Here is a 12335-nt window from a genome sequence, read left to right on the forward strand (position 1 = left end):
CCAGTACCAGTGATGACAACATTCTAGCAGAATACTACCATCCAAAATCACACAAACAATGAAGGTCTGACTACATATCTTACCATACCAACATTAGGACCACCAAAGGACAGCGTTAAAGATCTCAACATAAAATACTCACAACCAAAACAACACTAACATGAGGACAATAAAAGCACAAGGCAAAACTGAACGGATCACTGCCAATAAGTCGATACTTAAAGTTTTGGATTGCATGTACAATGTTTAAATTTCTAGATTCTTTGTTTTGAATAATGTCTGAAGTGTCCTTAGAATAAGGTTGAGCATCATAATGGCTCCTAAGCCTGGAGTCTCAGTTGCACATTGTCTCAAATAAGCATCTAAAAATGCCAGGGTTTAAAAGTTGGCGGGCTCGTCATGTCCACGCAAGGCAATCTTTATACAGGTTATAATTCTGCCAAGAAAATACCTGTTTTCTTCAGTCTGTCGGTTGTGTGTCACTCCATCCTCCTCCAAAGGCTGTACCAACTGGGTGTTGAGGGCACTGCACTCGATTGGTTCACCTCCTACCTCACCGACAGACATCAGTTCATCTCCCCCAAGGCTCAGTCCTCTGCCCCCTGCTTTTCATCTGCTACATACTCTCCCTTGGTCACATCATCCACAAATTCAACCTCGACTCCCAATGCTATGCTGACGACACCCAAATTTACATCAGCACAAACTCCTCCCATAACCCACCCCTCAGTCACATTGAGTCCTGCCAATCCGAAATACAATCCTGGCTGACTCACAACCTCCTCAAACTCAACAGTGAAAAGACATAACTATTCCTCATTGGCACCAAATCCACCCTCAGCTGATCCGGACCCATCACACTCACTATTAATGACTCAACCATTTTCTCGTTTTTTGTAGTAAGCCTAACTTTTTACCATTTAACTTGATGGCACTATCGACATGCGATGCACAACACTCGTCTTTTACCAGCTTTTCTGAAAGACTTAAAATCCAACTGTTGTCCAGACAGTTTCCCCTCCGAGAAGAAGACATAGAAAGAAAGGGAGACATGGAAAGAAAGGGAGACATGGAAAGAAAGGGAGACATGCAAAGAAAGGAAGACATGCAAAGAAAGGAAGACATTGAAAGCAGAGCAGGGCTTTTTATATATATATATATATATATAATATATATATTTTTTTTTTTTTTTTTTTTTATGCTAGCAGTTAGCCAATGTTTACTTTTGAACCACTCGTGGTTGAGTTTATTTTTTAATTTAAATGTTTTAATCTTTTTCTTCTTGAGATTTGATCATCCGGTTGATCTGGTCCCAAATGTTTTGTTTCCAATTTTTCCTCAAGGGGTAGACTAAAGTACTAAATCATACAGTACTGTAGTAGGCGGCTGGGTGGCGCAGCGGACTAAGCGCTTGTCACCAACGCAAGAGACACTGGTATCGAATCCGGCTGTCAGCGTTGCCTCCGGCTTGGCTGGCCATCATACTGGCTCGATTGGCAGAGTCAGCGGGAGGGAAGCCGGTGGGTGGGTCCGGGTCGTTGTAAACAGCGACTCCTGCAGTTCGGTCGGGGCGCCTGCACAGCGAGGGAAGGATCTAGAGGGAGGTAGTGTGACCTTCCACACGTTACTCTCCCAGTGAGAGTCCACGCTGCCAGGTGAAAAGAAGTGGTGGGCTGGGTACACATGTGTCGGAGGAAGCATGTGATAGTCTCCGCCCTCCCAGACCGACGGTAGGGGGTAGAGTGCGCAACGACCAGGAAGGGGATTGGGAATTGACATAACGACTAACATTGGGAGGGGAGAAAAACGGAAAAAGAAGGGAGGAAAATATTAAAAGAAAAAGATAAATCATACTGTAGTTAAATAATCCACACAATTCATGATGACTACTGTAACATATACTGTATGTAGCAGAAACACCAAGCAGAAACAGCCAAGCAGCATCACGCACAAAGACAAATTCTTACGCTACAAAGCAATATTTTTCTAGAGAATAAATTGCATTCAGCATATGATGAAATCTTTTTTACATTTTATTAAGTACATAAAGTTGAGTGTGCTATTAACTTAAGCTCATCACATTACTCTGTCTGACATAGAGAGAATCCTTCTCTACAACAGCCGTGCCCCACTGGCCCCTAATGCAATAACGTCTCTGCTAATAAGTACTCATGGAATGGCTCTCGTTCAGTCACAATACACTGAGAAATAAATGTTGAACTGGTAAAGTTTTTTCAGAGTTGCAAAAGAGTTGCATCTTCTCTGTTGTGTGAAGTATGACATATCACACTTCGCCCACTAGCTTTCTTTATTTAATCTGAAACATCCCAGTGTACAGAGAAATGAAAGCCAGGTTGCAAGTCTAGCAGAGGGGAAGAGAGAGAAGGAGAGAAAAAGAGGTGACATAATAATGAATAACTGAATAATAACAGATAGATTTCTTTAAAACCTCAACATGTCAGGGCGGCTGGGTAGCGCAGCGGACTAAGCGCCTGCCTACCACCACAGAGACACTGGGATCGAATCCAGCTGTCAGCGGTACTGTCCAATTATCTAGCAGTCTCAGTCAATGAGTCAACTAGATGTCCCCCTTGGAAGGGTGTGGGCGAAATGACTTTTCTTAAACCATAGAAACAATTCGGACTTCATAAGAATGTTTGTTTATTTGGACCTTGAAATCCAGCATCCAGCTCATCCTCTGTTACAGTAATCACCAGGTGGTCAATTAACAAGGGGTTAGCGTGTAGCTGATAGTTGGTAGTAGCTTACATCCAAGCTTTAGTGGATAATGTTAGTAGAGGTCGAAGTGGTATCGGTAATGTTCAACCAAGTCGCCTCTGTTGATAGTTCATTAATAGTTAAGTTGCAATTTAGCAACCAGTTCTGGTTAGTGTAGCCAGACATTAGTTGGTCTGCATGTACATTCAGTCTGACGTTAGCCAGTCTATTGTTAATAGCGTGTAGTCAGCATGTAGTCAGCGTTTCCATTAAGTCAGTTAGTACATTCAGTCAGCATTTAGTCAGCAACGTACAATCAGACGTTAGTCAGACGTTAGTCAGACGTTAGTCAGACGTTAGTCAGACGTTAGTCAGATTATTTACCTATACAAAGGAAAGGAAAACAAACCGCATTAGTTAATAACTAGATATATGAATTAAAGAGAAATGCGGATATTAACGGCGCATATAATGCTACGTACCGTTGGCCAGTCAAGAGTTCGCCCACAGGGCTTTTCACCTTACAGTCTAGACTGAGAGTGTCACTTAAATAGCGCGACGCGCCTGCGCAGAGACAGCTTACCTGCTCAGAGTCGCAATACGTACTCCAAAGTGCGTCCACTAGGCGGCACCAGATAATAATGAACTCATGCAATAAATGTATACAATAAATGTTACTCATGATAATAATGAAGGATAATAATGATAAATATATTGGGAAAAACGTCGGATAATTCTCCAGATACCTTGGTCGGTCGTCCATACTAACACAATTGGCAGTGTTAGCGGGTGGGAAGCCGGTGGGGTATGTATCCTGGTTGTTGTAAACAGCGACTCTTACAGGTCGGTCGGGGCGCCTGCTCAGCAAGGAAGGGAACTGGGGGAGGTAGTGTGATCCTCCCACGCGTTACACTCCCCCAGTGAGAGTCCTCGCTGTCAGGTGAAAAGAATCGTTGGTTGACTCCACATGTGTCGGAGGAAGCGTGTGGTAGTCTTCACCCTCCCAGACCGACGGTAGGGGGTAAGTGCGCAACGACCAGGAAGGGAATTGGCATAACGACTAACATTGGGATGGGAGAAAAAGTACGGAAAAAGGGGGGGAAAAGATAATAATAAAAAAATAAATAAAAAAATTCAACATGTCCTTGTAATTCCGAGCAGTGAATTCAGACAGCAGGCTAATATATCACACACTCACTGTCCTTTGGCTTTATTTATTAAAGTTATTTATTCGAATAAATGGAATAAAACAAGTTGTGAATTTAGACGCAGGGTTTGGAGGTCTCAATTTACACAATTACTGTTTCTCTTTCCTCAGACCAACCCAATGTCTACAGCAATTGACCTCGTTCGATCCCAAGCTCCGCCCTCTCTTAGCCTTACCGAGGAAAGCATCGGTTGTGATCGGAGGGGTCAAGAAAAGAGGGCAGAGCTTGGGATCGGTCAGTTCTCAAGTGTGGATCTCCACATACATTGATTTATGCCTCCCAGGCAGAACCAACAGGACCACGAATAGTTTCTTCCCCTCAGCTGTCAGACTTCTGAATCAAAACTCTACTGTATACCTGTGTATATAGCCATAGCTTATGTAGACTTTATTTTTATTATTATTTTTTATTCTCACCATTGCACAGTGTGCTAACCATTGCACTTTACTGTACAGTTTTATTTATGTGTCTTATATTGCAACTGACTGTTGATTGTCACATCCTGGTTGGACGTACACAATCTCGTTGCACTGTCTTGTACTGTGTAATGACAATAAACTAAGTGAATCTAATCTAATACACACATTCACTCTCACTCTCACTCTCTCTCACACAATTCAATATGCCCTATTGTCATGAATGGCTCAGTGTTTCCAAAGCAAATCGACTATATACAGTATGTACTAGAGTTGGTTGGATTGTGTTAATATTCATCAGTAAGGGATGTAATGTATATACGGTGTATGTATACAGATATATGATGCGTATGTACTGTACAGTATTTGATGTATGCTTCTTCATTGTGAATAGTGTCTTGTAAGTGCATATGGCCTGGGCAACAAGAAGATACTTCATACATAAAAGCAACCAATCAATCAAAGCAAGGTGGAACACAAAACATTCTCTCACTCGCTTTCCCCCTCTCTCTCCCCTCTTTCTCTTTCCCCCTCTCTCTCCCCTCTCTCTTTTCCCCTCTCTTTCTCTTTCCTTCTCTCTCTCCACCTCAACTCCATTCTCACTTTCTCTTCCATTACACTCTCTCCCCAGACCCATCCAACCCAGACTGCGTTTCTCTCCAGTGTAGACCTACACACACACTGTTCCTACCAGCTGATGCTGCCAGAAGCTATTGCTATCGTCTGTGCTCCTAAACACAATGAGTAAGTGTAAAGACATACACATACACTCACACACACAATGCTTCTACAACCTCCTGTTACTGGAAGCTATAACTATATATATATATATATATATATATATATATATATATATATATATATATATATATATATATATATAGCTTATATATATATATATATATATATATATATATATATATATATATATATATATATATATATATATATATATATACTATAGTTTTTAAGCCACAGCTATCATCCAGCCAGCTCACATTAAAATCCATGGTTATTAAATGTGGATGATAATGCTATCTCTCGCTCTCTCTCCCTCCCTCTTTATCAATGTTTATCTGCCCCCCCTTCCCTCTCAGTACTGGAGTGTTTAGGCTGACCAGTCCAGGTATGGCTGAAGTATCTACCTGCAGACTAAAAGGATTCCACCCTCACTCAAAGGAACCACCACTATTCACAGTGAGTAATTCAATTCTGAAATATGCCCCTCAGGTATATGCTTTGACACATACAGTATGTCTCTTTGGCTCTCTCTTCTTCTTATATCTGTCTAATTATCTCACACTTTCTCTCCCCCTATGTCTCTCTAATTCTCTCTCTCTCCTTCTCTAGATCTGCAAACATGTGGTAGTGCGGGATGCCAAGATCAGTGTGCTGGACCTCAGGTGACAGAGAGAGGGCGCTGTTCTCCCCCCAAACACCACCACAGCAACACTCCTATTTATATACCGCTTTGTTTACAGAAAGGCTTTTGTATTTATTTATTTTTCTGAAGAAAAAAACAAGTTACTGTGAACTGAGCGCGCTTGGCTCCACTGTGTGATTGTATACTACAAGAGAGCTTGTTTGGACCTATGGTCAATAGTATTAGAAAGTGAACCTAAAATTGGGCTTTTTTTGCATCAACACCGTAATATGGATTTAATGTTGAAAGGTGAATATGACCCAAAGGACAGACTGTCCTCGTTAAGACGACGACTCCCGCAAAGAAGACTTTAGCTCACTATCTCACAGCCTTTTATAATTACCCCATTTGGCTTCGTGTCCCATGCGCTTTGAAAAGACCCACTTCGGCTCACTCTCTCAATACTTAAGACTTACACTGTATGTCGCTGTTGCCGTTGCTCGTCGTGTTATAGCTGCGTAATGGATGTACCGTTGTTGCCATAGTAACCCGATCACTCTGAAGTGGGAGTGATTACAGTTAGTTACACTAAAATAAGGGCCTATTTATATGAAAGGACATTTAATTGACACTAATACTGAGGGGTATTTCAAGAGCCAGAATTACCTTGCTTTGAGTCGTTTGTCAGACATAGAGTTGGTTCTTATGTTTGTCTTGTAGCCTTATGACCCGATGAGCTCTCATTATGAAGAAACAACACTTAGTTATCTGGCATAGTAATTCTGCTTCTATGAAAACCTCCTGGTTTTGAAGAGAGCTCTTGTCAAAGAGAGGATGTGTCTTGTATGCAATATTTTTAACACAGCACTATCTTCTGGCTGCATAGCTAGTGAATCTGGCTTTTGGAGTTTTGCTGGTCATGCTAGTGACCAGCAGAGGTAGCGTTTCAATTAGCCCCTGTCGGGATCGCTCCGGATCGCTCTGTGAATACACGGTCCCTTCTACGACCATTGAAAAATCTCACAATTAAGTCTGAAGAACTGGTCGTCAGCAAAACGCTCGTCGTACAAGTCTCGCACAGAGATTTCAAAGGTACTCACAGTTGCACGAGGGTTTCGGACAGACGCTAGGGTTTGAAAGCTCGGCGTTGCTAATAAACATTTTAAATAATTTGAATAAACTTGTCAACACAGATTTATTTCGGCTTTGGCTGCCTGATGCACCTGCGCTGTGCTCACCGAGCAATGCAGAGCGTCTGTCTGTCCGAAACCCTCGTGCAACTGTGAGTACCTTTGACATTTCTGTGCGAGACTTGTACAATGAGCGTTTTGCTGACGACCAGTTCTTCAGACTTAATTGTGAGATTTTTCAATGGTCTTAGAAGGGACTGTGTATTCACGGAGCGCGTTAGCTCGTCCAACGATGTTGGTGTGATTTACAGTCCCGAAAGGGGCTAGCGGTTCAATGTAAACAGTGGGCAGATGCAAAATGTAGACCAGAATTAGAATTTCTTTATTTTGCCTAAGTGCATTTTTTGCACATGTGTGCATCACGTCATACGTGCCAAAATGTACCAAAAAAAAGATACGGTATGCTTTCCACATATTTAAACTCAAACCCATCGGCATGTTATCTGACTCCACTGTTCCAGTAAATGAAGAGTGAAGGCGTGATGACTCACCTTCACCACAAGGACGCATTGTTTTACCTGACGTCTCCTAGCAAGCCAGAGGTACTTTGCCGGGGTCTAGTTTCCAAGGCAACACGTACACAAGGCCTCTCACTTCGTCACGATTACAGCCAGTGTGGTGATGAGATTTGTTTGACATTTAATTACAGCTTCTGTTTTCTATTGCCACCTCCATAAACAATGTGTGACCAGTTACCATCTTGGTATTTATTCTTTTTAACAAGATGCACAAACTGGCCATCTATGGTGACTTCAGCTCTGAGTGTACTGTACCCGTCATGGGATCTTAAGTGGATTTTAGGAGCCAACCCAATATGACATCTCTTCTGGAATTAACCAAATGCGTTTTATTGGCTCTCTCATCAAGGAATGTTTTGTTTTATTTCTTATTATAATTTTTGTGGTGTTGTATGTTTATAATACAGAAACGAGTGTTTCTGATGAATACTTTATTGGCCAGTGTTATTGTCTATGCATTTGTATTTGTATACATTCATTTTTTTGCTTTTTTGTGAATGTGATATTATCTTGCTAACTTGATGCAAGTGTGTGGGAAGCGTATATATATATATATATATATATATAAAAGAAAGAAGAAACAACGAAAAAACAGCTGAAACAAAAACGTTTTAAAAAATGAAATATAAATGAATTAACTGAAAGTGAATTACAGGTCAAGCCGAAACAAAGAGCATGTCGTAAGATAGTGCCTTCTCATGAAAACAGTTCATTAGTAGACGGTTCATTAGTTTCATAATGAATTGACTTGTAGATTGTAGGGTCAGCTCTTCAATACAATTACTGTACCAAATCGTTACCATACTATACTCTGTGTCATCCCTAGAAGTTCTTCTTGGCAGGGTGCAAAGTCTGAACTAGCATTACATCTGATTACATTTTTTTGCTGCATTGGCTTCGGCCACCACAGTGTGCATCGCAAATATCCGCTGGGTTAGATCCATTGAAAGGTTTTTCTTCTCCAAATCCATCCCTTATGGTGATATGCAATACACTCCATGGTCTAGATGCTTAAGTTACCGTACCTTAGAACAGGAATATGGATGTGAGACCAGTTGTGATATCGCTGCTGGCGGGACAAAACCTCATAACTCTATTTTTAATTTATTTTTTTATATAAATCAACTCCGTAGATCATCCTCCATATGTGTGTGTGGGTTTTACAAAGTTTAAACAATGGGAAAGCATTAAACCGATCATCTGTCTAAACCTCCTAACTATTCACCCTCAAATCTGTGTTCGTTTTTTTCATCTGCTGAAAAGTTGGGTTTTTGGAGTTATGAGGTTTTGTCCCGCCAGCAGCGATATGCAATACACTCCATGGTATAAATGCATAACTTACCTTAGAACAGGAATATGGATGTGAGACCAGTTGTGATATGCAATACACTCCATGGTCTAGATGCTTAAGTTACCTTAGAACAGGAATATGGATGTGAGACCAGTTGTGAAATGCAATACACTCCATGATCTAAATGCATAACTTACCTTAGAACAGGAATACGGATGTGAGACCAGTTGTGATATGCAATACACTCCATTGTCTAAATGCATAAGTTACCTTAGAACAGGAATATGGATCTGAGACCAGTTGTGATATTCAATACACTCCATGGTCTAAATGCATGAAGTACTTTAGAACAGGAATACTGATCTTAGGCCAGTTTTCTTCAAGGGAGGATATTTAATTTCACTGTTGGGGGGGAAATAAACAAACAATTAATCTAGAGCTATTCCTGAAGGAGACCCCAAAAGTACTGTTGTATTAAAAGGTCATTTTGCCACTGGATGTCCAGTCAGTCTTCATGGTAAATGTAGTCAATTGAAGCAATAAATCCCTCAGTGCTATATTGACTAGGGATGGGTACCTTTCACATTTGAACCAATACCGGTACCAAACGGTACCTTTTTTCGGTACTTTAGTCTCAAGAAATTGAATTTACCTACCTCAGTCGTGAAAAAAAAAATCCAAACTTCAAATAACTACAATATCGACAGTTTTCGGCTTGCCATTGCTCCGACTGCTTTGTTGTTGAATCAAGTCAAATCCTAGGTAAGCATATATTGTGCGTGTGAACGTTGACATGAATTTTTTTTTTTTTTTTTTTTTAGTACTCACTTGATTCGATACTCTGTAGTACCGACGTGTTTCGGTTCGGTACCTCAAAAGTACCGAATCCGGTACCCATCCCTAATATTGACAGAAATCCCTGTTTGCCTGCTCGCAGATGCGTTGCACGGCTGCATTCAAGCCAGCTTCCGATTCCCACACCCCAAACGCATGTACCCCCTCCCGCCAGATCAACAATTATTTAAAAAAGGATCTTGTACATATATGCACATTTATCTGACCTTACATATCAAGTGCCAAAGTCTATTAAAACGTTATTCCGACTATGAAAATGGAACTCTCTACTACTAACATTATTCACCTCATCAACTATTAATGTATTAAACTAGCTCTCATAACGAAGCAGAGGGGGCAGAGTGAACACAACAGCCTGGAGGTTGTGCCCAGGCAGACTATTTTCCCCTTCTGCTATCTGCAACACTATTTTGTCGACTGCTATCTGCGTCACCGTCGCTGCATCCTGTGCTTAGCACCACCCAGGATGATTGTGATTGTTTTGAAGAAATACAAACAAGCCAGAGCGTCCCCCCCCCCCCTTTATACTGGAATGATAATAGGTTCAGCCAGACCTCTCTCCGGTGCTGGCACAGTGCTAACATAGTGTGGAGAGAGGTCTGGCTACTAGAGGGAGACCGACGACTTGTGTCAGAAAGGTTTTGCAACAAAAGTCACCTGACGTTACAATTATTCCATCAGCCTTTGTAAGTGAGGGTCATTATACATTAGCTTATTCAGACTCTTACCTGTCAACTCTTACAAAGCAAATACATTAATTTCACTCCACTGCCACCAAAGTCCTCTCTCCTTTGAGAGAGTACTTACTTACAGCGTCCTCTGCTAGCTTCTGTACAAAGACACCACCAGTCGCTGTTTGCTCAGGGTCCATCTGTATATTTGCCTCTGGCCAATGTGTCCTGTTGCTCCGCTAAGGCAGCGGCGAGGTAATGGAGTGAACAAAATGGTTGCAATTGCAAATGTGTTTTATTCTATTGAGTGGTACAGAACATTTTCTGACACATCCTTTGTTCTAAGTTAACCTTTGCAAATTGGCTATTTATGGAGGTCAGTCACCACTGACACACTTATATATGGGATATGGGATCCTCCATAGAGGCGTCATCAGCCACAAAAGGGAAATACACCCTTGGCCTTCACACAACCTGAGCAGTGGTCCTATACCTGTGATTCTGATTGAATTTTCACAGACAGAGACAAGATGAGGTTCCATGTATTGCCTATGGAGCAGGGTGGGTCGAGAGTTGGCCACAGCGATGAAAGTCCTGTATGTTCGTCACAAACCTCCGATCCTGCACTCCATAAAAGTTGACTGAAGCTCAACTTTTGAGCAGCAATATGCCATTAGAAACATGATTTGGTTTGATTCTAAAAATGTTTTCCCGCTTACAATAGGTGATATACAAATTAACACCCACCACTCGTCAAATGTATCTGAACATCAACCGTCAATGACCAAATCACTGTTAGTGAACATTCAGCAAAGGAGGCTTTATGTTTGAGTTAATTGTAGAGTGTGCTGGGCTGCTGCTATCAGCTTTCCCCAGCTGAAAAAGAAAAAAAATTGTGCTGTTTGCAAAGTTTTGTGGCTTAATGGATGGAATATGGATGCACACGTGCTGTTGTTTAATGTATATGGGCAATATGTTCACAGCCAGCAAGTGTTGAGATCATATATCAGTTGAATTGTTAAAGGAGTTTTTCTTCATCAGGTGTTCTACATTAAGGCAAGGGGAGGAGGATACGGTTGTTGTTAGCATTAGCATTCCCCATTAAGACCAGTGGGTACTGGGAGCCATAAACTCAAGGACCATATACCTGTGTAATCTTGAATCTTGAGTGTGACAGACTGGCAGTTGAACCTGCTGCTCACAGGTTGAGTTGTGGCAATATGTAACAAGCCAGAGGAGATGGTCTATGTGCCGTCTAGACGGAGCTCTCCTCAGTGTGTGATGTGGGGAAGGCTGATTTAACCTGTGTCCATTGTTTGATTACCTCAGTGCACAACAGGTGCACAGCCACCCCTGCTCCCAGGTCTAATTAGCTTGACCCAGAGTACGTGTCGGGCTTAAATCAGCTATCCCCACATTACACAAGAGCCCATATTATGCCCATTCCCCAGTCTAATATTTTCATATTCATGGTCTACTTACAAGCATTTGCATGCTTTTATTGTCAAAAAGCACCTAGTTACAGCAGCCTGTGTGTGCAGTCAGGCTCACTCATCCTGAAACGGGCTGTTTTGGCTGCTGTCTCTTTAAATGCAAATGAGCTTCTGCTTCCCACACCTGAGCATGCATGAAATGAAGATCAAACTAGGCATTGAAAATAAATTATGACTGAAGATCCAACAATTGCATATCCTATTTAATATAATTGCATAACCAGGGCACATCATTCTAATACTATTGTGTTACATAGTGACTTAGACGTGTAACAGAAGAAAAGGCGTGGACTTTGGATTTTGTAACTCTGCAGACATTCTACATGAATGAATGAATGAATGAAAATGTTTATTTAAAATGGACACCACAGCCACATTGGACCAGCCACAGTGGACAGACCAGATGCGCTGTTTTGCGTGTTTATAGCACAAGTGCTAGTTTTTGACACCAGTCCATTGAGGCTTTTCTAAGATATAATAAAATCAACAGTAAAATACAGAATTAAAATCACAAATCGGAACAAATAGTTATCAGAGCAAGAGTCCATGATCAAAACCAGTCCGTGTCTACATATGTGAGCACTGCTGCGTTGATTTCAGCCATACCTTGAG

At 41.4% G+C, this 12335-nt stretch overlaps 1 protein-coding gene across 1 annotated transcript in view; it reads left to right on the forward strand.

The window, feature by feature from the left end:
- The window catches only part of stambpl1 (STAM binding protein-like 1), a 113686-nt gene extending 107007 nt beyond the window's left edge, over positions 1–6679 (forward strand). Inside the window, exons 11-13 of the mRNA XM_084322749.1 lie at positions 4974–5086; positions 5440–5539; positions 5693–6679. Of these exons, the coding sequence (XP_084178875.1) occupies positions 4974–5086; positions 5440–5539; positions 5693–5749 (270 nt within the window). The 3' untranslated portion in view covers positions 5750–6679. The remainder of the gene's footprint in view (positions 1–4973; positions 5087–5439; positions 5540–5692) is intronic.
- The last annotated feature ends 5656 nt before the right edge of the window (positions 6680–12335 follow it).

Source organism: Notolepis coatsorum, assembly GCF_963971535.1.
Source record: "Notolepis coatsorum genome assembly, chromosome: 10".
Classification (NCBI taxonomy): domain Eukaryota; kingdom Metazoa; phylum Chordata; class Actinopteri; order Aulopiformes; family Paralepididae; genus Notolepis; species Notolepis coatsorum.